The 26,338-nt window shown below is 45.7% G+C and overlaps 2 protein-coding genes across 6 annotated transcripts in view; one reads left to right on the top strand and one right to left on the bottom strand.

Moving 5' to 3' along the window:
- LOC131284565 (collagen alpha-1(III) chain) overlaps positions 1-22,954 on the bottom strand; it is a 45,903-nt gene extending 22,949 nt beyond the window's left edge. Inside the window, exons 1-6 of the mRNA XM_058313427.1 lie at positions 22,932-22,954; positions 17,984-18,770; positions 17,467-17,773; positions 16,582-16,770; positions 15,328-15,330; positions 2,145-2,332 (exon numbers count right to left, since the gene is read on the bottom strand). Coding sequence (XP_058169410.1) covers positions 2,145-2,332; positions 15,328-15,330; positions 16,582-16,770; positions 17,467-17,773; positions 17,984-18,770; positions 22,932-22,954 — 1,497 coding nt within the window. The remainder of the gene's footprint in view (positions 1-2,144; positions 2,333-15,327; positions 15,331-16,581; positions 16,771-17,466; positions 17,774-17,983; positions 18,771-22,931) is intronic.
- Positions 1-26,338, top strand: part of LOC131288370 (protein krasavietz) — a 340,776-nt gene that overhangs the window by 292,925 nt on the left and 21,513 nt on the right. The gene's annotated exons all lie outside the window — the stretch shown is intronic.

Below are 26,338 nucleotides of genomic sequence, written 5' to 3'. Positions count from 1 at the left end.
TGCATCTTTATTCTGAGGATAATTTCGTACACCATCTTGAAGAAATGTATCTAATCATGGTTCACGCTTGACGGGGCATTGCTTTGAGAGAAACAGTTTTTGAATAAAATCATTTCGCCACCATTTGTGAGGGACAATTGACATTTCTTCAGCGATTGTCTAACGAGGTGAAACTATTTGAATAACGAATCCCGACATTGGCGTACGCACGCTCCCAGCAAATCCCACCTAATGCCGTCCCGAATCCCTTCGTTTTGTGGAAATCCTTACAAATCGAAACATGCCGAAAAAAGCATCATCCAATCTGACCAAACCAAATGTAAGGGTGTATAGTGTGGCAGATAGCGAGTAAAACCCCTCGTAACCGATATTTCAAATCCAATCCCTTCGCAAGGCCGCACGAAACGGACCCGCCGCCGTTTTCCCGTTCTGATCAAAACGGCCTGTCAATCAAAGGTGCTAAAACCTCAATTGAAAAACATCCTCACCCAATTACCCAATTTGTAAACAGTCATCCCTTCCCAAGTGGCCGAAAGCCGACCAATCCAAGGCCGGGCCAAGGAAGGAAGCAAACCCCTAGCCCCGCCTCGGAACCCCTGTCCGGTGGCGTACGTGAGGCATGTGTTATTTTTATCCCTTTTCGATTTTCCCGACACCGATGTCTGGGCAAATGCGCAGAAAAACCAAAATCCACAAGGGTGTACGAGCACACCGAAGCCAACGGTTTTAATTCAATTGACCACCGTTTCGGCCACAGGACGTCCCACTCTACCCCCGCTCGAACCGTTACCCTTTACCTCCACTGGCTTGAAAATAAAACCCACACAAAAAAGGGGTCCGGCGTGCGTACAACCGGACGGATCGATCAAAATCCCATCGATTATCCTTTCGAGACGGGGTTTCGTTTAAAGTGGTTGGTTGCGTTAGTGGCGTCTTCGAGGGCTCTCGCTCTCTCAGTCAACGACGGGACACTTTCTTCTCACACCAGTAGGTATGATTTTTATCAGAGTAGGATTTTGGTTTTGATTGCCAAATATTTTGTTTTTCAGAGGTAGGGGTTTTCCTTCGCTTGTAAATTGACCAATTCGGAAGCAAACAAATAAAGAGATGCGTTTGTACGATACGATGAGAGATACGGAGATTTGCTTTTACCAAAGAAAAAACCCAAAGGAAAAGTGGTTCTTTTTTATGTGTTGAATTAATAGAGCTATTTAGAAGAGTTCAAACTTCACGTCAAAGAAAGGTTTGACTTCTTGGCAGGTTATTTCAAATGTTGGAAAATCTTACCTTGAAAAGGTCAAAAGAAAAGGATTTCGCAGGAAATCTATTTGGTGAAAGATTATTGAAAATAACAACATTGAAAGGCAAATGGCATAATATCCATTTCCACTCAATCTGGCCCGTTAAATCCTGCTTATCCTGTTTAAAACACCCAAATCCATACAACAAAGTTATGTGCGTTTAAACGTGCGTCATAAAAATACACGTGAAATGAATATAAATCTGGTCATTTGAATCGATACAGATCGATAATTGAAAGATTGCAAGAACAGCTAAAACAACAGAATTTGAAAATGGCATTGTTTCCACCAGGTCGGAAACGGAAAACTCGTTCGGTTCGCAATAAAACGCATGATTGTGCCCCGCGGGGAGCACGCCGGGTTCGTACAAACCGGAACAAATCGCCGGGTTATCTAATATCGTTGATTTATCGCCCGAAACAGCACGTTTTATAGGCTGTAAAATGAGGTGATTGAAAATCGGCTACCACTGCTCGCCCGGCAACCGTGAAGGAAAACTCGGGAAAAAGTCAACATTTACAAAACCGCACGAAATATATTATCCCTCGTGCGCGGGACATCCGTCGACTGGAGTTTTCTATTTCCTCCGACAACGGGGACGGGTTTTAGGGTAACCCCTTTTTCTGTGGGTTGTCCAACGCCTTCGGAACAATTTCTCCGACTGGATTGCGGTTTGCAACCGCCATCAGAAAAATATGTTGCCCTCCCCGGGTGTGGCAAACACTTTCCCCCCCATTCCGTACCGAGGGGGTTTTCGCTAGCAAGTTTTGATTTTTATGAGGTGCAATAGCTGTCCGAACCCCCAGGGAGCGAGAACCTGGAAAACTCAACCCCAACACTCACCTTCACCTGCGACTCGGTCATACCGAGCGCGTACGCCAGCTTGGCCCGCTCCGGTCCGGCCAAGTACTTCGTCTGCTCGAACGTTTTCTCCAGGGCGAATATCTGCTGACCGCTGAACGTTGGCCGGGTGTGCTTCTTCTTGCCGTCCTTATCCTGCGCGTGGTGCGACTGCGACAGGCTGGCGGACACTGTAGAAAGAAAAGGGGTTGAAAAAAAAATTGTCAGCAAAAATGGCGACCGGCGGGGAAGACGGGGTGAGATGAGATTACACAACGGATCACGAGAAATTGAAGATAATTAGCCGTCGGACTGGGACCTCCTTGAAATCCAAACCAAACCAGTAGCCGACACACAAACAACCGCCGACCGGTGTTTGTGGTGTTTGTGTGCATTCCGGACGCAGCTGTCACCCCGAAATGCGCCCCACCACACTCTGCCAGACGCGTCTACGTGCGTCGCATTCGAAAGTGGACGGTTTTTCCGGCTCGCCTTGTTAGCAAGGTCGTTACAAGCTTCTCGGTGTTTTAAGATTATTGCGTACCCACTATGCTGGTGGTATATTTTGGAGCATTTTATAACTTCATCTTGGGGTGAAGGTTGTGCGGCTGTCACATTACACACCACAGTTGACAGCGTGCGCAGGTGTAGCACGTGGCGTGCAAAAGGGACGTTATATTGGACTTTGCAAAATCATTGAAGATAGTTCCTACATCTACCGTGCGGTAAGGATATTTTTGAAAACGATCTTTCCTTCATGCAAACGAAAGTTTTTCTTTCATTTTTTACTATCCCACATTTTCGAAAACCCTGCACATTATTTTATCACATCATTATTTGTAAATCCCTCTGGCAGAGAGGAAAACCTAAAACCGAAAAAAAAGATGGACTTTTGAGAGCCACGCTGACGCGTCAGGGGCGTTGCCAGGGTTGCCTTTAATTTCTCTCGCGTTGAAACGCGGTGTAAACGTTCTCGGAGTGCTAGCTCAACACTTTCCCACCTTCTTTCCCGCCTTCTATGGCCTAAGGGCGGTCTGAACGAACGACAGAAAAAAAATCGTTATATTAAAGCTGCTGCAAATCCTTTAAATCTCATTTTTCACCACACGACCGCATAGCGGAGGAGGGACCGATGTGATGTAAAGCGGGAAAAATCGTTTGCCATTCGAAGAGAAAAAAAACCTCCGTGAGTTGGAAGAAAGAAGGACATCGGGAAGCATCGTTCGCAACGTTGGGTGAAAAACAAAAATAAATTGGCTAACAACGAGGGAATTTGGCCGACGATAAGCGAGCGAACCGAAGCCACCGGTTTTCGGGGCAGATGATGTCGACAAATCTGAGCACGCGACAACGAAAATCATCCGAGTCGAGCCGCACCGAGCCCAAGGTTTGGTCACATCTGGCGCTGTGAAGCATGGAAATCGTGGGCAAAATTTGTGTTTTACGCTCGCGAGAAGGTTTGTGTGAGTGAGTGTCTATTACGGTTCGGAATGATGGTGATAAGTCGAACAACGACATTCGGGATCAGTGGCCATGTGAGACGAACATTTATTATTACTAGGTATAACGGCCCGGTTACACGGGCCCATGTTGATGAAAGAATTTGCATTAGAATCTAGTAAAATTGTGGTAAATTGAGTTTCTCAAAGCTTTTTTTTATATGATCGACCTCGAAGGCGACCTCTCTGACCCTTTGTCCCCATCCCGCATGTGCACCAATAAGGTAGAGCTAGGATGGGAGGGTTTCGGAAGGACAAAAATCTCCTTTTACGAACGTTGTGGCACGCGATAGTTTCTCAAAGCTTGAGCCCAGTTAGAGGCATCAAACTGTGAGATGCCAAATTCAAATTCCCAGTTATTCTGATATGATAATGGCTCACTGGCTGCCTTATGGCATGCTCATGGCTGAATGGTAATGAAAAATTTATCGGACCAAACAGAAGAATTGTTGATCACTGAAGACTTTACCTGAGGAATGTGTTTTACATTGTCCGAATAGAATAATTTCCTGACTATCATAATGCCAAATTCAGTCAAAGAAAAATAACAGGGCCAATACTCGTTTTACTAATTGACTAATGTATCGACAAATAATCCCGGTCTTATCTACTTACTAAATGCAGTACGCGGGAAATACAGGTTAATGATCCCGGTTTTGAGACCATTGTCTAAAAAGGAAGTTTTGTTCCATGGCTTATGGCATTAGGTGCTTGGTCTAAGGAACGTGTTGTAAAATGGCTAAAATTCCAAAAACTGTCACCAAGCCGTACGTAACAGTTCAACGTAACCCATTTCAATGAAGTATGAGACCTCCTTTTTTCAATGAAGGATATGTTTTCGATTCTTACTGATTTCGCCCATGTTCTATATGCGGTATGAGTAAGATAAATCTGCAGACCATTGCATATTTTGAATACTGTGTCTAACTTTGTTTGAAAAAAAAAAATGTACAGTAATTTCAAAGAAAAATGTGACCAACTTTAAAATCACGCGAGAAATATGCTGTTCTCCTGTGATTTTCTGAATCCCGTTGATAATAAAATGGTGAAGCCATAGGGAGTGAAAGATTGTCCCACTGTCCCATAACAAACCAACTTAATTTAAAAAAATATATTTGCTTCAAAGTGCCTACCAAACACCTTCTCTATTTCAATTGAACGCGATGTGAAATTCCCGTGACTGGAGCTGCGCAATTGTGCTCTATCCACTATTTCAATTTAAAAACCGTTAAATTTTAAAATACAATGTAATAGGATTACTGTTCGGTGAGTTTCCATATAAAGTTGAGGATCACTTTGTTCAAGTAAGAACATCGCCTTAAAAATATTTCACTTTTCAATCTTTTCAAACAGTACTTTTTCGAACATTCGTTTTATGAATTTCGTTATCGAAGTATCCTTTCGTTTTACTCAAGTGAGATGTTTTTTGCGATTGTGTTGTGATTGTGTCGGTGATAGTGTTTTGTGTCAAAAACTGTGTCATATGTGCTTGTTTTTAAGTTGTTTTTACTTCTTTGTATTGAAGCCCTTTCGAAGAATTGTTCGTGCATTTCCAGTATTAGAAAATAAACAGCAAAAGTGATTCGAGGGAGCTTAGCCAGCAAGCTGTCCGTGCATATCGAACACGGATTTGGTGCATTTTTGGAACCATCTTGAACGATGCATTATCAATCCAGTGTTGCCTTAACGTCTCTAATCAATCGAACTCTTATTGCCCGGGACCGGCGCCGTTCTTTTTTTTATCATTTTCTTTTTCCAAAATTTAGAACCATTTCGAAAACCCAGTTTCTTTTTTCTCCAATCGAGCACGTTTCCCCAGGTCAAGTGTGGTTGCTATAGCGATCCTTCCATTTTCCCCAAGCAAACTGATTGCTATGGCGATCAATGCAATGCAATGGGATGAGCGTTAAGAGAATTTCCATACAAAGATGTGGTTTTGCATCGATTTTAGTGCGTCACTTTATCCAAGTAGGAGCAGCGTTAGGATTTGCAGCGTGACGTTAAGGATTTTTTATAATAAGATGTTTCCTTTCAAGCAAACTGCGACAAATATATTTTGGTCAAACCAATTCACAGACCTTAAGTAAGTATATTAAACATTGTACTAACTTATTTCCGTTTTGCTCGGGCTTATCGAGCAAATGAATGAGTTTTCAATTTAGTGCAAAAACCAAACGCACCAGATCCACTGATTTGGTACTTTAAATTGTTGCAAATCGATGGAAATTAACAAAAAGCAATTTAAACGCCTGTGACTGAATAATCTATCGCGGAGCGGCACGATTGGAAACCAATTTAAATGTTACCCCGAATGATGTCGCTCGGTGGCGTGCCCAAATGAAGTGATAGATGCCTGGCGGCCCGGGAAAACGCCCGGTTTTTGCCCGTGTCCTCAGACACATTGACATTGATACATTGTAAACGACGCGACACCGCGACGTTCGGCGAAATAGAGAATTAATATCTAAAACTAATGAAACTCTAATTAATGTTTCCGAATTGTTTTCCGATACCGGCATACGGTGTCCCGGCGGTCGTCAGCATAATTGCCGGCGCGGATGCGGCTGGCAAAATGGCTGATGGGCAAAATGGCGGCCCCAGCGGGCGGGGAGACCAATCCGGACAACCAACACCGATCGCGGTGGCGGTGGAATATAATTAAAGCGAAATAATTATGCCTATGACATATGAATTCCGACCGAGATAATGAGCGAGGGACCGACGTTGGTGCATGGCACTCTACAATGGTGTACGCAAACGGATCGGTTGTCCTCGTTGCGGTCGGGGCCAGACTATCTCCGAACCGGATCGGTCCATCGATGGTTGAAGGGCACGATTGGGAAATGAGCCGGGAACATAAAACATCGCTCCGGTATAATTATAAAATAAACGTAACATTTATTACAATTAAAACAACATAGATAGGAGCCGATGTGATAGTAATTAATTGGCTTCGGCCAGGGACGCCCATTGCGAATGGGTGCCAAAATTGTGCAACATAATGTCAAATACCGACGCATGTCGTATACGGGAGCAAAACATCGGTAAGCGATAGTACGATGGATTTGCTAGAGTATAAGAGATAAGAGCAGCACAAATGAGGTTTATCTGTTGGCGTTATTTGTTGATTGAAATTTCCAAAATATGTTATCGTTATAGATGCCATACTGTTCCTTTAGAATTTTAATAATTTAATAAAACAGTTTGGCACATAAAATGTTCACAATAAAATTTATGAACAGGGAGTAGATCTCGTTAGCTTTTCCAACGTAAAGCATACTCTTTAAAGCAACCAACATAACTTTTCCACTCAAGGGCACAGACCGAGGTAGGGAATTGAAGGGCCTAGAATCACGCCCGATGAAACGAAAACCAAGGGGTTCGAAAATTGTTTCTACCCAAAGTAGGAACAAGCCCAGAAACTCCGAGCACCCCGTACCCCGTATGGATGTGGCTGGATTAATTATTCATATTTCCACCATTTTAACCATCCATTTATATGTAAATTTTTCTCGCCTTGCCTTTACAGAACTCAGTGCCGAAATCAAGTGGGGAATCGGATTTCCCACTGTCGAGAGGCTAGGCAGGATTCCGAGCACCCGAAACGGATGGGTATCCATTTCCCGGACTGGGAAAAGGCGCGCCGGAAAAAATACCATGCGTACGGAGTGTAGCAATTAAAACGATAATCATAATTAAAGTAATGAGTGCGATAAATATTTTACCGTCGCGCAGGATCAACCCAGCTAGAAAACTGCTGACTAGAAAAAGCGGGCAAAAGGGGCAGAGGGGAAAGAACACATCGTTGGCCAGTAGTTTTTCTGATCGTAAAATTAATTCTCAACCCATCCGGAGGGCCCACCTCGGTCCTCGTTGGTTTGGTGGTTTCGGCGCATTTTTATCGATTTATGATCCTCAATCCCTCGATGGGGAAGGGATGCATAGTTTTTCGTAATGACAATCGACACAACTAGGACGATAAATGTGCACGTGTGAGCGTCTGTGTGTGTGTGTGTGTCCATGATGAACTGACCGATCGAGACCCGATGGAGACGGGAAATGGTCGAAAAAGCAAACAGCCCCATTTGCAGTGGGTGATAATTCTTTTACGACCATTACGAACCATTCCTAATGGGCCATTTTATGGGCTTTTGAACGGACGGCAGCGCCAATAATTAGCCCCGTGGGTTTGTTCTCTTCTCTCGCCAATCGGTTCGCGGAGGTTTTATCGATGAATTGTTTGCACGACCCATTGCAAACGACGCATGCTACCGATTTGGGGCTACCGTTTTGAGGGGCCTATTGTTTTGTCAGCTATACTATAGTTCGTACCGTCCCGGTGGTCAGCAAGAAAAACAAATCAAATTTACGACCACAACTACCGTGAAAGCATGCCCGTTTCCTCACCCAACTCGCCGTGAGAAAACCCGTACCCGGACGTCTTGGTGGAGTCGCCTGGTCGTTCGTGAAGAAAGGGTCATTTGCTGGCCTGCCGCAAATCGGCCAAAATATGTCGACAAGAGCACAAAAATGTTTGTCGCAAGCTCTCGGTAACGGCGGGAGTTTGAGGGAGGTCATAAAATTTGGAAGCAGTATTATGTCCGCGAAGTACCATAACCATTGTTAATGATGTTAAAATATGTTGCGTCGCAAGCAGCGCTAGGGGAAGAAAATATTTACTGCCAACATTCGTTCGGGAAAGAGGGAAAGCAAGCAAATGATGCTCGATAAGGGGCAATAAAGATCATGTGATGTATCAGTCTATTAGGAACATATTTTGATATCACATTAACAGTGCGCGGGCTCTTTGTGGACTTCCGCTAATACAATTAAGTATAAAACTATCTTTTGTGGATGTATGTGTTTGGTTAGAACTTTTAGAAGTTAGAACAATGCACTGCTGTGGTGGCGTAAACATTAAAATTTATTGCTCATCCAATACGTTCTTATACTTTGTAAACGCTCTGGACTTATTTGGCACTAGATTTAAAGTGCACATGAAACACTCGATTAATCGCAGCAGAATCTCAGTTACAGACAAACCACAAACAAATACCAAAACAGACTGTACTCTTGGCCAGCGCGAATTTCCACGGGAACATCTAGCTTTTAACGTCTTTGTAAACATCACCGCTGTCCAAACATCATTAAACGGTGTAAAGTAACTGGAACGATAATGATAACGATAATCGCCACCGGGAATGCCAGCGAGGGAAGCAACGCAACGGACAAGGAAAGGAAACGTGGAAGGCTCCTCGGAAAAATTGGGGAAAAAGAAGGGAGAACCCATTAAAGTTGTCTCCCGCGCGCGCTCTACAGCATGCTGCAAGCGCCGACCTCCGGAGTGAGCTATAAACATAAAAATCGCTACAAAAACGGTGGCGGCCGACACCTTGCGGCATCCGGAGCTGAATTTTCCAGGAACGTTATCTAGGACAACGATGTTTGGGCCGCCCGAAGCAACAGCACCAACGCTGTTGGTACAATATGTTAAGCGGCTCCGAAACGGATGGAAAGTATTCCTTTCGCCCGTCGAAGGAACAAAGGATGTCTCAACCTCGGGAAAGGACGTACTTCCAGGGAACATCCGTCAACCACGGGACACCGGCGGGCTGCATAATGGCCAGCAAATGACGAAAATACTGCGGAATTATAACATTTAATGATCATTAGGCTGAAGGATGGCGGTTCTCCCAGGCGCTGCTGCAGTGACATCGCGGCTGTTCGGCTCAAAACCCCCTCAACTCGAGAGCACAAAAAGCGCGATCCACTCACGAATACCACAATCAACGGGTGAGGGGCGGGGGGAGGTTTGTAGGGGTTGGCGACTGCTGCGTCAACTTCATCATATCATGCGAAACCAGGGACGATCGACGGGCATGTCGGCTGGTGGTGGTGGTGGTGATGGGATCTTGACTCGTTTTTTCTGCTTTGTTGTTTCTCTATACCATTTTCGTCGTTTTTCGACGCCTGGCCCTTGGCGCATCGTTGGCCGCGTCATTATCGACAGATGGCGCTTATTATATTAACGACACGTCGCGCGGATGTACACCCCAACATCCGGTGCTGTTACATCCTCCCAAACCTCCAGCAGCAACTAGCCGAGAAGCCCAAAATGATGACGTTTTGTTGCGTCTCTGTGGAGCGGTCTAGAACCAAGGACTTGTTTCTCATTTTCCGTTTCATCAAAATTATTTCACTGGCTTTCAAAACGATGCCTCAAGCAAGGATACATTTTCATAGACCGTTATGGATATTAACATGCATTATTGAGATTCAGTCTAGCATACTTTTTAAATAATTTAATGCTATAAACCTTCTGTTTGTGTGGTAATTTATTTTTATTGTGCTTTGGGAAAATCAATAAGTAAGTTCATTAAAGTTTTAAAAATCAAGAAGAATGTTTTTTTTAATACTTTATGAAACAGAAACAAACAAAAACTGATTTCGCAACAATCCTTCGGCTCGACAAGTTCATAGATACTATTTTATATGAGACAGAAGCTCCATTGAAAGCTTTTTCCAAACACATCCCGGGGAAATGATCACAGATACACTCTTCTGAAGCATCATGTTTCTATTCATCTCACTCATACGACGCTCTCCATCCCATTCCGTGAAGCCAACATCAAAATCATTTTCAACCAGGATAACGTGTTTCCCCACACACAGCTACGAAAATCCCCCCCAACGCTATTGCTGTGTTGGTGGCTTCAATCTCTCTCACACAAACACTCACAAAGGACGAGACGAACGGGAAATGGCGTGTTTGTGTTTGCGATGCATCCGATGTTTCCCCAGTCCGGGCCGCGTTGGGGATGAGTTTTTGAAGAGTCCGTGATTGGATGATTATGGAGCAACATCATTATGGAAACGAAGCAGCGGATGCGGAAACGTTGGCGTCGGGATCGGGGTGAAAATTCGCCACCCTCCAGCTTTGCCGGAAGTGTGTCAGCCCTGGGATGTGCGAAACGAATCTCGTGGGGCGATTGGGGAAGGCAACGGTAAAAAAACGAAACCAAAACAAACAGAAAGCAAATCCACGCACAGAAGAACGAGTAAAAAAAGCTAGAAAATAAACATGGCCAAAATCAGCGTCAAACATGGCACGGCGTGTAGATACTGAATCTTCACCACTATTCGCCCGTCGTTATTATGTATATTTATGAGCGAGCGCCTCGGGGAACGAACGCGAGGCGCGTACGTGTGCCGGCGTTCTGTTCGTGTGTATATGCCCAGCATCCATTCGGCTGCAGTAAATTGAATGAACCGGAATGGAGCGCGCCTCCAGCGTACGGCAAAAGGGCGGCCAGAAGAAAAACCCACACCGGGGAAGGATCCGCATGTATTCGATTGATATACAGTGATAGCGTTAACATTTCTACGATGTTTTTCTCCTTCTTGTTTTTTTTTGCTGGTTCCTCACGGGGGAGGATTTTCCGTCCCCTCCGACCCCCGAGAATGGTGAAAATGTTACATTCATTCATGAATGTATTCCGCTTTCTTCAGCCCATTGCCACCATGTTTTATTTTCGGCTCGTCGTTGCTTTCCTTTTTCGGCTCATCGCTTTCATCCCCGGGGGGTAAAACCGTTGCCGATGTCCTATTTTTCTCTCAGTAGTATATTTTCCAACATGGATAACTTTTGGATCTGTTTTTTACTCCCCCTTCATCCCGCCGGCTCCGTTTTGCTCCCTCGAGCGGCAACACAGAAGACGAGCAAAAACAACAACTCGAACACGAACGCCTAATACATATTTTGCCTTCATTTTCACCAATAGAACACACATTTCGGGGCGTACTCAACGGCGCCATATAATATGCGTTTATGGTCATCAAATTTAAATCGAATCTCATCAACGGACCCATGCCGCATGCCGGAGCCACTGGTGGGAAGGATGATTTGATGGTTTTTGAAGTAGAAGTAGAGACACAAGCGTACGGTGCGGGCTGCGAGGACACTCCCCGTGAGCTCTTCCAAGCTCGCCAGCCAGCCTCTCTCTCTCTCGGTGTTTGGGTCCGTGCATAAATATGCTACAGGACATTTGTTCGAAAAATAATCAACAAGGTATTTATGAACAAATTGGGACCGAATAACGCTACCCGCTTCGTGCCGATGGATGGCCGCACCCGAGGTCAGGGTTTCGATATTTATGAGGTGTATCTTCATTTAGGTTGGTTTATGGACAACACCTCGTTTCTATTGATATTAGTTTTAAATGCGAGCTTTTAGTTATTTTCGCAGAGAGGTTTACTATTGTAGTTTATCAATAATATTTTCTCGTCTCAGAATTTAATAGAGAACTAAATTAATAAAATTAAAATTAAAGTAGTTTCATTTAATTTACATATTCTCCATGTAACCCCTTTCAAACAACTTTTATATGAGTTCCATGCACCACCCCAACCTCGACGAACCCCAATATTCCCTGTAACGAGTGCAAACATTTTGAGCATAGCATTGCAAAATTTACATTGTTGTCTCCGGCTGCCTTTTATGTACGTGTTTTTGCTTTCTTCTTTTGTGCCATTCTCACAAATGCTTCTAAAGCAATTTCATTCTTCTAACATGACGCTCCCCGATTCAAGACACCACTTTCCGCTCCAAATCGCGAAATGGTGCTGGGAAAAACGGGGCACACAATTGTTTGGGGAACACAATGTAGCAGTTCTCGTCTCCATCGAGCGCTCGCGTTTGTATGTGTTTAAATATATAAGCGAAAGTGGTGAGGACTGGATTTCGCTTTCCCAGTGCAGCTCCAGTGCGGTCGTTTGTGGTCGTGAGCAGTGCTGCAGCCATTTTTATTGAAGCAGTCGGGAAAGTGCATCGATTTTTCCTGTCCACGGGTGAATGTTTGCTTTTTGCTTCAAAATCACCGACAACGCTTTAGGATTGCATTTAAATTAAATTTTCAAAGAAAGGAATAAAAGAGCTGTTGACTGGATGACGATTCGTTTTGAAGTTGAAAAGAGTTCGAATGTTTTCAAGCTTTTTTATTTCTCAGAAACGCTCGATGCTTGAAGCGAAACAAGGATGTAAATAAAAAATATATACGCCAATAAACCTTACCGATTATCAACACCACATTACAATGCACTCGACGTCAGCCTCCGAACCATATGCTGCACGAATGTAATGGTAATAATTACGCTCGAGTGTTATTCCTTGCCATTCGCTTTAACGAAAGCATGAAACCGAACAACTGCGTACCACCTTGTCCTTGATGCTCATTTTATCGATCTCTTAGCCCCTCGCACGGTCCCCGAAATTTGGGAGGAAAATTATGCTGTCGTTGATACGGCGTTTCTCCTTTCCCCCTCCGGGAGGGTAGCACCTGCGAGTGGGAAGTTTTCCTCCCCGCAACCGGGTAGCGCGTTGAAATTGCGCAAAATAGTCCCATCATCATCTGGCACAAGCAGCCGAAGCACCGTGACAAAGTAGCATAGCTTTTCACCTCCACCGAAGATGCGATTTCCTCAACCGCTTTCCCACCGACCGGAGGTGACTGTCACGTTCGCCTGTTAATTACATGTAATAGAAATGTTTGCTTGTCACAGAATATTTCCCTAATCACCTCCCGGCCACGATTGGGTGGGTGGCCGCCCACCTAACTTCCAGGCCCTCCCTCCCGCAGTGGTACATTCCGTATGCTGATCGACATTTCCCCAGCACAACACATGTTGTTTGCCGAAGTGCCATGTTACCTTTGCCTCCCGACACGATGCACGAAGGCACGGAACGGGATTCGCGGCAAATGCGGCACTCGTTACGTACGGTTTAATTAAATGCAATAAAATTCCGCCCGATGGGAAAACAGGGCAAACGCACGCCGCATACCTAAACAAACCGACGAGGGCGGCCACGTGTTGCCCGAAACCCTTTGGAGTTGGCTTCAGATTTCACCGTCGAAGCCTTCGTGCTTAGGGGAAAGCCGTCGGGTGGGCAAGATAAGGAAATTGAACGTATCGATTATTATCGATGGTTCGAGTCGTGGGAACGCAAATCCTTAAATTATCAAAGGTAACACAAAATGAGCAATTGAGATAAAATAACATAACTTGTTTAAATGGCAAATGAAAATTCCCTCTCTACAATTAAAGAAACTAATGCAATCATAAACTAGCGCTAAACTTCTAATCCCCGTCCAAACCGATATGCCCCAGCCGTATGAGGCGATGACAGAGTCATCCTTCATTATCATTCCCTTTTACGCACAGCATAAATGTAAATGTCGTCGGATTTGATCGATTTGAGTAATATTTATTTTTACGATCTCCCCCGATAACGCCCGTTTGCCGACTAATGCAATTGTCGATAGCATTATTTATCTGCCCTCTTACACCGGTGTTAGGGTGTGGGCTTTTATCTAAACGAACCCCCTCAACCAAACCCCTGGCGAAACGGAGGGCGAGCTCAATTACTTCCCGCATCCACACACCGGATGATACAGATCATCAGATTTTACATCGCCGATTTGTAACCCGATAGGCAAAACACTTTACAGCTTTCAACACCTTCACCTACTTGACGCGCGGCGTTCATGAACACGTCCTGCAGGCGTCCGGCTAATCGTAAAACGTGGACAACCCAATGGCAAACGGTATCTGGCGCAAACGTTTTCAAACAACATTGTATTTACATGATGTTAATTGAAAAAGACCAATCGAGTGCGCACGATTGCGGAGCTGCCAGTAAAGGCGACAGACTGTACGGTCGGATTGGAACGTTTCCACCGGACCGTTTGTGGAAAGTGCTGGACCGGTCGCGTCGAGAAAATCAATAAAGAAACAATTTAACAGCTGTCTATCGGTCAATTATCTCTGTCAGAGTATCATCCCGCATCCTGCCGGTCCGATGGTGAAAGGCTCGACTGTTTTCTACGGATTAGGAAATCCCGTCTCGGGGAGGAAATACATGGTGGCTGGTTGGGGTTTGGAGGGGGGGCTAAAGTGCTCCAACATGTTTCGAATAATTGATGATACATCAGTGAGAGAGAGAGAAAGCCCTGGAAAAACTGCCAACACCATGTTTGCCTACCGGTGAGGCTCTTCGTAGCCCTCGATGGAAGGAAACCAACTTCCACGGTGGGTTTCCGGGAACTGAGGGATTCGTAGGGAAGATTCCCGTAATTTCCACATCGTTCCAAGAAGCACGTTCACCAGCTGCACCCGAGACTGACCACCGTCCACGCACACACATGCTGTTGGGTGCAATAAACGGGACCCGGTAGTTCAGATGCGGACACACTGCATGCCTGATTGCATCCCTGGAGCCCTCGAGGCTACAATCGACGGACAACAGCCCGGACGGGATCATCATTATCCAGCTATTGACATGCAATGGACGACTTATAATAGAGAGTCAAAAGTCTGTTAACGTGTGCCGGTGTGACTCCCGTGCCGAGGAGTCATCTTCTGGCTCCGGGCCGGAAAAAGCCGGACCGCCTGCACAAAGGCCTCGCTTCGAGCAGGTCTTAGTGGTCATCGGCTACATTTTGGCTACGTACGCTGACCGACATCCATTAGGGCTGACGCTCTTTTGCGGTCCAACGGAAGCGCACTGGCGCTGGCAGATGCAATCTTGCCAACCGATGACCGCCACGGATGAGCGGGCCCCTTTCCAAATCACTGACCGATGTCTAATGGAAATCTGAGTCCTCGCAAATCGCAAGATAGGCTAACGGCACTTGCTAATGCGCTCCCGGGGGCTGGAGCCCATCCGTTTTCCGGACGGTTTCCAAATTTATAAACCGAACCAAAGCGGCCAGGGAACCAGCGTGCCCGGCTTGTGTCTGCCAAAACTTTGATTGCGGTATAATGCGCTCGACAAAGTGCACCGAAGTGCACATTCGGTATCAGGGCCCGGTGTCTCGATGCGCCATTTGCCGGGACGACTGTATCGACTGGACGTCGATGGGAGAGTTATCGAAAATCTGCGACACTCTCTGATAAATTGTAAGTGTGTACGGTCAAAGTCGTGTCTAGCGAGTGGCGATCCTAATGGATAGCTGGAACTTAGCCCAACCAATGGTTAAATGTAAGAAATAATTATTGTCCCACTTTGATTTCTAAAACCAACTCAATACCTCTTTTACAAATGACTTTAAATGGAATGAATGAACATCTTTTCGTTCGTCTAAAGTTTAGACTCTAAACCATACATTTATGTATCTCCAGTAGTCACTTATTATTGCCTAAGATTTTGACAATTTAATTAAATTAAATTGAAATATTCACTGCTTACGCACATTGGTTCCATTCCAAATTACTTCCCACCCAAAATCACTGCTCAGTAAAATTTTCGATGGTGAACTATGCCCTTTATCGTGCAATTACTTCCTTATCGCACGTGGTCACATTTATGACCTTTTCCCCAACGCACCCAGATAACAACCGAAGAAAGACATATAGCATATCGTTACCTCTTCTGCCATCAACCGTGCAACCGTGGCCAATCGATGCCGAAACATTGCCGGGGTGCAGTAAAAACGGGTTAAACGCATTGCCAATTACCCACCATCGGTGGACTCGGTTGTCCTGCACGGTCGGAACAACACGTATAAATTCATCGACACTACGGCGTGTAACCGTTATTGAAATGAATGCGCCTATATTAGAGCCCAATTACACGCATCGCAGTCCCAGGGGGATGGCGAGATTAGGAGAAGCGAAACCGGTTGTATTGCTGGTGGGAGGATGGGGGTGTGTAAGTAATCGGGCACACCGTATGGTATCGGATCGGATCGACCGAACCCGAAACATGCACGCCGCCCGTCGGCTTTTACGACGTTCAATCATCAGTTTTTACGGCGATCCATCAAACGTTTGGGTGATTAATTGGACGCACCGGACGGTTTTACGTGTGCGTCACGGGGTTCAAAGGGTTCAGGTTGCCTGTGTTCCGGAGCTCCTTTTTGGACGGTGGTGACACTGGTACTTACTTGAGCCGAGTCGATCACGCCACGCCATCGGATTCGCCACCAGACCCTGCAGGCCCGGCCAGTAGAGGTGCGTCCGGTCGACGAGGGGACCGGCATGGGCCTTCATCGGCCCCGACCCGTGGTTCTGCGACAGATACTGCGCCATGTTGGCTGCCGCGGCGACGGCCGCCGTGAAGCGGGGCATTCCGCCTGGAACGAAAAGTTCAACACCAGCACGAGTCTATTAATTATTTTGTCACACAGGTCTTGCTAGTGAAGGACAGATAGGCAGATGTTTATTAAAAATATTTTATGCACGATATAAATCTTATGGACGAATATATACACAACGTTTCATTAGTAGTTCAAAGCCATGACCTGTAAGGTAATTTTAGCCTCAACCTCAGCCTATCGTTAATGATAAATTCATTTCTGTGGGTCGAAATAAAAGTAGAACCCTTTAAAATATATAAGTATTCAATCAAGAAATTATCTCCTAATAATTCTGTATGTGCATGCTTTTATTAACTGGTTGTGAATATGTTTGAAACTAGGACCATATTTTGTATTAAGGAGTACAACGCTTCACGAGACGCAATTAACCATTACTGCCTTTTAAACCATTACTGTTCAATTTACATCTTATATAAGTTATAGACAGTTCAAACTATGTACAAATAGCTGATAAATATAATTACAACATCTTAGAGCTTATAAGTATTTCTAAGCTAACAATCGGACTTAAAGTATCGGCATAAAGTCAGAAACGACCTTCTATTTCCATCTTAACTTGGATAACTATAATAATCTTAGTTATAGTTACTCTTACAAAATATCATCTTTTGACCTCAAAGACACTAAACTCCATCGTTACTAAGACGTTCCCATGGAAACACTTTGGCTTACCTCCTAAGGCATTCAGTTGAGCGGTGGTGACGGGCGGGGGCCGGGACAGAATCGTGTCGATGCCGTGTGGGTTGCTGGCGGTGCTGGTGTGCGTTTGCGCCTGCGACACGGCCGTCTGATGGCCGGGACTTCCGCCCGGATGTTGGCCAGGCGTCCCTGCACCGTGATGCTGCTGCGGATGCGCATGCTGCTGATGCTGCGCGGCCTTCATCTCCGTCATGGAGTGCAGCGCCGCCAGCGGAGGTCCGAGGAAACTGAGCTGCAGCTTATGGTCCAGCATGTCCGAGATCGTGTGTGGCGTCTTGCCCTTCGCGCCCGCCAGGTGGTTGTGGTTCACCGCCCCACTACTGTTGTTGTTGTTGTTGTGAAGGTGGTGATGCTGTTGCTGCTGATGTTGTTGATGTTGCTGGTGGTGTTGCTGGTGTTGGTGCTGATGGTGGGCAAGATGGTGAGCTGAGAGCGCAAAAGATGAACCCGATGGTGATTGACCGGGGCCGGAGCTTCCGTGACAACCGACCTGCTGGCCGCAATTCCCTCCTGGTCCCTGGCCTACGTGCGAGAGATTTTCGGGACTGCGAGACGATCCGACACTGTCCTCTCCGACCTGCGGACTTCCGGACAATGGATAACTGCCCAGCGGACCGAGTTCACCGTCCTTCGTTTGACTAGAGTACGATCGTGCACTTCCGAGTGGACTTCCGCAGGACTCTTCGGGACGATGCTTCCCGGAACCGGACTCACGACCTCCCGACGGCTCCGGACTTCCCTCCGATCCGTAACTTCCGCTGTGGAGTCGTCCGTTTACCGGACTATGACCACGAGGACTTCCCGGCAGTATGTTAATGTGATCTTCGTCGTGATCTGGTTTGTCGTGTTCACTACCACCACTACCCCCGTATACTCCCGCCAAGCCGCTCACTCCGAGGTGTGTCTGGAGCGAATCCACCGTTCCACCAAGGTGGGAATAGGGCCTCCCGTAAGGACTATCGGACTGCTCGTGTGCACCGTCACGCCCAGGACTACCCGGACCGAGACCAACACCACCACCACTACCACCGCCACCTGCTCCACCGAGGTACAGATTGACCGGACTTCCGGTATCGCCGTGGTGTGCGGGCAGAACTCCGCCACGGAAGTGGTGACCGGCCGTTGCGGCGTGCTGCGACAGGTTCAGCAGCGACCCGGCGGCACCGGCGAGCGTGGGCGGAAGCGCGGGAAGGCCGGCGAGGCCGGGCGCGGGGTCGTACGAGGACGACGATGACGACGACGACGACGGATCGCGGAAGCCAAAGTTGCTGCCGAAGCTAAATCCATGCGTTCCGAGCAGGCCGGGAGATCGGAAGGCCGCCAGGGTCAACGCTTGGTACCCGGCCGGGACCGGGTTGTCGGTTGTACTCTACACCCCACGAACTTTCCCTGTACGCCAGCCGGTACCCAACCGTTGGGACGCACAAATCGGCGCAAGCTGAGATTGATGCTAGCACAAGACAAATCTCCTAAAGCCGTCGCACTTTGTACTTGTTTGTTCCGCGATTTCAAAACCAGCACAAGTTGAGCACAAATTGAGCCGCAAACCACACAAAAACGAAAGGTTCTAGCAATTGTAACTGTACCTCAAAACAATCATTTCCACTGTTCACGTTGCTGTCACTTTTAAAAAGCTTGTTTGAATTCTTTTACATTTCAATTACCAACTTTGTTGCTTTCTGCTTTCCTCAGATCATTCATATCTAATTCACTTTTTAATCAAACCGTATGTTTCGTTTCTAATTTATTTTCTCTTAAGTTAATTTCAACTTTCTTTATTCTTTGTATTTTTCGTTGAGAAAATATTTGTTTATAATTTAATTGAAATTCGAGAAACACTCTACTTTTCACCAACAACTTATCGGTTCCCAACCACTCAAGCACTTACGCGTAGCAGTTGGAAATTTCGGCCGTAACCAAAACAATTTTCCACACTCCGTACAATGTCACTGTTCCACATTTACGCGACGCACATTTACCCCTACGGACAAAGAATCCCACTGCGTGTCCGGTGCGTCCGGTTGTCGCGAGTCAACGTGCTGGAATGATGACGATGATGGCCACCGCCGGACCGGATCAGGTTATTAGAAAGGATTTATCGGCACACACACACACACAAACACGAGTGTACGTACGCAGCCATTCGGCGCTAGAATAAAGGCAACGGCAAAACGACGACGTGATTCCCGAAATCAATCTACACCGCCGGACGCCAAAGCTTCCGTTTTCGAGAGTCGAGCTTAGTTCCGGACGAACGTTGCACATCTACTGGATGCTGGCACGCTCGAGGTGTCCGTGCTGAGTCCTCAGCGGGCTCGCTCGATCGCTCCGCCCATCGTTTAAAAAGGGATAAAAAGGTGGAGCACCAGAGTGCGCTTGAAGAAGTCAAACACAAACACACATGCTGTCGACGAATCGGGTAGGAACGCAAAGGACGGATAGAGCTGGGATGATGGAAGATATGAGCAGGATGTAAAACTCGTTTCTCCTGTTTTCTGACGGTGTGCGCTTTCAACCCCCGGCTGCGACTGCGCACCAATACCAACATACACGCTGCTGATGACATGATATCCCTTCTGCTCTTCCTTCCAACGATGCAAAACAAAATGCCCGTAAGTCCGTTTGAGACCGGAACGGAGGGGATGCTTGTGGAGCTGCCTTCGTGCGCAGTCAATGCAACTCGAAGTTCATTAATTCATCGTTCTTTCTCTTTCGCACAAAAAAGCCTCAGCCTGCTCCCGAATCCCCCCTTTACCATCTTTACTACGAGATGGTCTCGTTTCATCCATCTTTCGAGAAGCGCGTCTCGGGGTCAGGTTGATCGTGGGTTCAATCGTGAAAGCTTCTATTTCACATTAGTGCCACCCTTGCGAACACCTTGTGGGAGGTGGGGGGGTACATGATGGAGTGTGGTGTAAGGAAACTTGTCTCCCTTTCCCCTCCACTACCACCACCATTATCGGCTCCCCAGGCCAGTACAACATAAACAATGTCGCCCGCCGCAAGTTCATATGAGTAGCTAATCCTTTCTTGTTTCGTTTTATGCTCTCCATTCAACTCGTCCTTTCTCATCTCGTCCTGTGAAGCACAGACACACTCGCGCACGGGAGGATTACAAGCACCAACACAAGCGGAATTGAAGGGCTGAACCAGGGGACGGAAAATGGGACTGTGTGAGTGTGTGTTTGAGTCGCCCCCCTCGGAAACGGTGGTCTATATTTTAAATTCGTTTTTAGTCATTTTCTATACAACACAATAATGATGTTAGGATTACACGCCCTCCCTGCCCGCGAACCCCTTTTCACCTCGCCCGGAAAGTCGTGGTGACTTCGGTGGAGGACGACACGGGCAGGGTTTTGCTATAATTTCGTAATTTTTAGTGTGCGGTGTTTGTGCGACTCTCGACTCCGACTTTAGTAGTTTTCCGAAGCGGCGGCAAAGAGGATCTTCAAGGATGCTGCTCTGTCCCACTCTCACTTCGCGCGAGCTTCGAGCGTCCACGTTTGCAGGTGGTTATTCCGGGTGGCTGGCGATTGCGCACAGGACCTCTCAGACACGAGGGAGGGGAGAGGGAACCCGTTCGCCGTGTGTGTAATCCCCGTTTGCTTCGTGCCATTTGCATAGGTCACCAACCAACCAGCGATTTTCCCTCGCCGCTCGGTGCGGAGATGTTGACCCTTTCACACCGTTAAAGGGTTGGCGTGGTATTATTCCATCGTTTTGCTTTTCGCTTAATCCCATGCTATCACCTTGTTTTTTTTTCTTGTTCTTCCTCGGCATTACACAGACTTATTTACCAACTCAAAAATGGACTACTGTGTGGCAGTACATTAGCCACGGGTTTTCCTGCAGCTCGGCAGTTTATGAGCGGAGCGTAAAGTTTGCGATTTTTGTCACCACTTTTGCAATAGCGATTCCATGCGGAAAAAGCAACACTGGACCAGGGAAGATAGAAAGTGACGAAAATTCGTCTCGAACAAGAAACATTCGAATGTTATGTAGGAGCAAACGAAAAGGAACCGAAAATTGCATCTTAAACTATAAAGAGTTCAACACTTAAAATTATATGGATAAAAAAGAAAACACCACACTAAACATGCAAACCACAACGCGTCGGATAGGAACCTTCTACAGAAACTGGCGAAAAACTACCAAACCGCAAACATGCAACATGGCGAAAGTTTCCCACTTTTTTTGTTTCAGTTTCTGTTTCTGTTTCTCTGTTCGCTGCCAATGCTTATCGGGAAGAATTGGAACAGAAACTGCATGCACGGGAAAGAAGTTTTGCTGACGGGCAGTTTCCAGCTGCTGTTGCCAGTGAAATTATTATAGCAGTTCTCGTCGTGCAGCTACTTGCATTATTAGCACACGGTTCACCTGGCACTTTGCTGTGGAAGTGCCGTACCACTTGGCATTAGCATTATTTTTAAGAGCCTCGCGTTGCACTTTTTGTTCAGTTTGTATGATGGCTTTTCCGTTTGCTCAAATTCAAACCAATGCGAGTTAATTCTAATATTCCTCGTGTAGAAAATTTGGCAAGTTAATTATCATCTCGCAGGTTCAATCGTGTTCCTAACCGGAGCCATGGACTCGAAAGTTGATCATTCGGCATTGGTGACGCTCATAATTATTATGAACCGTGAAGCATTGCCCTGCGACGACATCCTCCAGCCATCCGCTTGCGTCCATTCAAGCAGTCACGTCGGAAGTCAGCCCCCGGGAACCGCAGCATCACTAATTAAACTGCCGTAAAATTATCACACCTTTCGGCTTGCATTCGAGCACCCGACCATTCGATGGTGTGCGTTTGAGGCGAGTGTGTGTTGGGCTCTGCAGATGAACGACGCACTTTCCACTGCCGGCGAGCATAATAGCATTGGAAAATCCGTCCGAAAATGACGAGGGACTGGACGCAAAGAAGCAGAAGGCTGTGAATGGGAATTGCTACGACAAAAGTTAATGACAAAGCTGACATTCTCTGTTCGGCGCATTGTGCTTGCGATGGCTATTCGACGTTTGGGACCTTTGTGATACTTCCCTAAATGGGGTTTTCACCTTCTGGAACAGTGTGGCAACGCGGAGGAAAGGACATCCGGACCGAAACATCGTTCTGAAGAGTCATCGGAAATGGGAAAAAGAACAAAAAGAATATAAATAAAACCTACGAGGATACGTTTTAATTCGGAAACATTTTATCTAGAAATAATTGCCAACTTTCATCGTACAGTTCAAATTATATATTTGGTAACATTTTATTCTTATATTTATCCGGAAAGATATGTAATACTTTACATTCCCTTAATTCTTTGGAACAGTTTCGGCAATCTTTCTGAACTATTTCCTAACGAATACCAGTTGACTCCTACGGTAGATAACTTCTGGTACCGGATTTGGGCAATCCATTTTGTCACTTTGCTGTCGCCTGCCCATTGACCTACCTGGCTGCAGTCAAGCATTTCATCTTTTAGAGCAACCCGTACCACTTCCGTTTCTCAGGAGGTTCCTCATCCACGACCCTTCGGCTTTGGTTGCCGTAACGGTCGATTCCGACCCAAGGGAGTCTATAATATTCAGCTAAAATTTTCTACGCCCTTTCATTCTCCGTTATGGGAATGGAACTTCGGAACGATGTGTGAGCTAGAGGAACTGATAAAAAGCGTTTAAAACGCGCACTGAAAACAAATCACATTCGTTTTGATGCGTTCGAATCAACCTCTTTCATGAAAAAAACGTTCATAGGCAACAAGGACCGATCGACGATTTGCATCCCTAACGATGTATGAAATAACGAATATAGTAATTTAAAATTATTTTTAAACTATTTTTGTTATAAAAAAGGTTTTTAACAATTTTTGTATCTCAAGCCTTAAATGATGACGGAGAACGACCATAATGACTAATACACAATTTAATACTCGTCTTATCGTCCCATAAGCTTTACTTGCATAAAGATCCAACCAGACACGATATGTAACTACTTTATTATTCTTCATCAAGCTCGCCAAAGCCCATAGAAAACTCGCTGGTGAAATAAAAACATCATCTAAAAATGAAAATGAACTCGCTGATTCGAGTCGTGGCATTATTTATGAGCTTCTAGAACCGTCCAGCGGAAGGCAACTCGAGAAGGGATAGTTTTTCCACCGCTCACTTCTCCGGCTGCAGTTTAGCTTCGGGTTTTTTCTATCTGATGACTTTTAATGGTTCTCTGTTTTGAACACAAACAGTCGGTAGATTTTTTTTCTAGCATCTCCTTTCGACTTAACTAATTCACTAAAGCGTATGGCATGTGTGTGTATGTCTGTTTGTGTGCCTTTTACAATCCTTCGTAGTATTGAAATGGAAAATGGTGTTTCCCTTCGAGTCGATTCCCTCGGGGACACTCTGGCTATCATCGGGATGAGTCTCAGTGGACGTCGGTTTCCGGTTTTCCTTTCCTCCGGGAGGTCGCAGGGGGGTTTTCCAACTTTTTTTTTGTTGATGCCACACTCACTTGCTTCATACCAATACTCCTTTTACCGCCAATTATTATACCCCTCCTCACGGGCGAGCACATTGCCGATTCGATGCGCTCGTTTGTTTCCCCTTCGACAAAACCCGCTCCCAATGGGTCTAGAATTCTCAGGACTCAATCTGGCCAGCAAACACACATACGAACGCGCGAGCGCCGACTTGCGGATGTGCATCATCGAGGACAATAGATTAATTGACGTTATTTATGGCCATTTAATTGCTACAAATAAGTGACACAAGAGTGAAAAATTATTATTGCTCCTATTTTGAACTGAGTGCGCACCGTTTAGTGAACCCTCCTTCCCTGGTGTCCCGGCGTGCCCCGCTGCAAACAAAAGGATCTGTCACCTTTCGCATCGGTCAAATGGAAAGAAGCAGGGAAAAAGCTAGATGACAGAGAAGGTAAGCCAAATGGGAAAGGTGTGTCCTGAAGGATACTTTGCTACCGATATTGTTTGTGCGTAGCTTTCGTGCTCACGGGATGTCTATCGTTTCAATTGTTCCTCATCATAAGTATAACGATTTTTGTCGTTGTATTGCTCTACGTTTAATGGGATAGTGCAGTGTTTATTTCCTCTACGGTTATTGCTCGATCATTGAAATAAAATGTTATGTTCTAGCTCATTTAGATTATTTTAAGCGCAGCAAACATTTATTTGAAAGTGTTGTTGAAACGATGAGTTTTAATTAAATAGAGTGCGTATTAACTTAATCGAGGAATTTTAAATTGAAGAAATTATTATATGTCCATACAATAAGTTTTTCAACACTCGATTTTCTCGATGATTATTCATAAGTTTTCAGGTATTTCTTCAACTCAAATTTAAGTTCATTCCAATGTAAAACACAATGATTTTATAAATAGAGGTTTAAACATACAAAATATTTATCAACCAGGCAATAAATAGTACCTCTGTTAGTTGTTGCTTTTACCCAACGGATTCGTTTCGAACCGATCGATTGTAATCCTTCGTTAAGATCATCAGCATCCGCACTAACCGTCCATACTGCCGACCTAGATATGTGCCGCATGATATGAGTTTTGTTGGCCAAGCGAAAGACTCCCACCCCACTTGCTCTTGCCTCTTCCTAACCTGCCTTTCCAACAGATCGGCTGCCCGGGTTTTCCAATCGGACAACAACAGCGCGAATAATTGAATCTGGAAAATATGGTAATAAAGGTGTATCCACTTTTTACTACCCTAGCATGTGTGCACTGCACTTCTAGATGATACCGATGCCCTCCGTTCCATCCTTCCTCCACAGAACACCCGCCAGCATCTCGTGCTGGTATTCTATTCGAATGTTTTTCTGCCTCTTCCAGCCCACCCAACGCTTTCCCAATGCTTACAGCATTTATTTCCACTCGCATGGCCTGGTTTTGTATGGCCACGTTCTTCGCCACCGTCGTCATTTCGATGTTGACGTCGCCGTTATGCCCTTTCGGGATGCCAGGGCATGCACGTTCGTTGTCCATTCGATTCACGGTCGCCCAAAAGCCATCAAATGCCATCCACAATCAAAAGGGCCACCGCAAACACCACCAGTTGACGACGGTTCAAGGCAGCTTTTTTTTTGCTGATAACCCTTTCTTTTTCGATGCTGATAAAAAATTGCTGCAATTGGTTCAATGCAAGAATTTTTCCTATGAATATTCCTTAACAATATTTCATACAAGTGTAAAATCATTAATATGTCACTTATAGTTTCCTACTTTGAAACGATTTGAATTTTGAACATCTTTGCTACTTGCAAAACTATCTGTTATTTTCCGATATTTTCTTCGATGCTTTCTAGGTGGATTGCAATCACTGAGTTTTTCTTTCGCTGATTCATCCCGAATGGCAGCGAAAGCAATGGAGAAAATAACAGAATTATTGGAAAACCAGAACACAACTCTTTCGCAGACCCTTTCCCTGTCCAAGGCTGCACCTTGCTTACCCGTAGGAAAAGCTCGAGTTTTCTTCCACCCACTACGAAGAGATGAAGGCGGTTTCTATTGGAAGAGTTAAGGTAAAAAAAGGCCTTGCCGTGGTTGGCGAGCGTCGTAAAAAGTGGTCTCCGAAAATCAAAAACCGCATTCAGTTTTATGTGGTCCGCATGAAACTCGGAAGGTGGCGGAAGCGGACGGTGCATGGGTAGCAATAAAAAGAGCGGTATTTGAAAATCAGTGTCATGCCGCGGTAGATGGGAAAAGAAGGTTCACAAACAAAAGAAAAACATACAACATACAACATTGGCTTCGATTGAATTCGCAGCCGAGAATGTTCGTATCCGCCGTCCGATCGTCCCATCGTCCGGGTCCCCTTTTCCCAACCGGGAAAAACGCCTC

The sequence above is a fragment of the Anopheles ziemanni genome, chromosome 3 (assembly GCF_943734765.1).
Source record: "Anopheles ziemanni chromosome 3, idAnoZiCoDA_A2_x.2, whole genome shotgun sequence".
Classification (NCBI taxonomy): Eukaryota; Metazoa; Arthropoda; class Insecta; order Diptera; family Culicidae; genus Anopheles; species Anopheles ziemanni.
The sequence above is the reverse complement of the archived record's forward strand: the minus strand, read 5'-3'. Positions and strand labels throughout refer to the sequence as shown.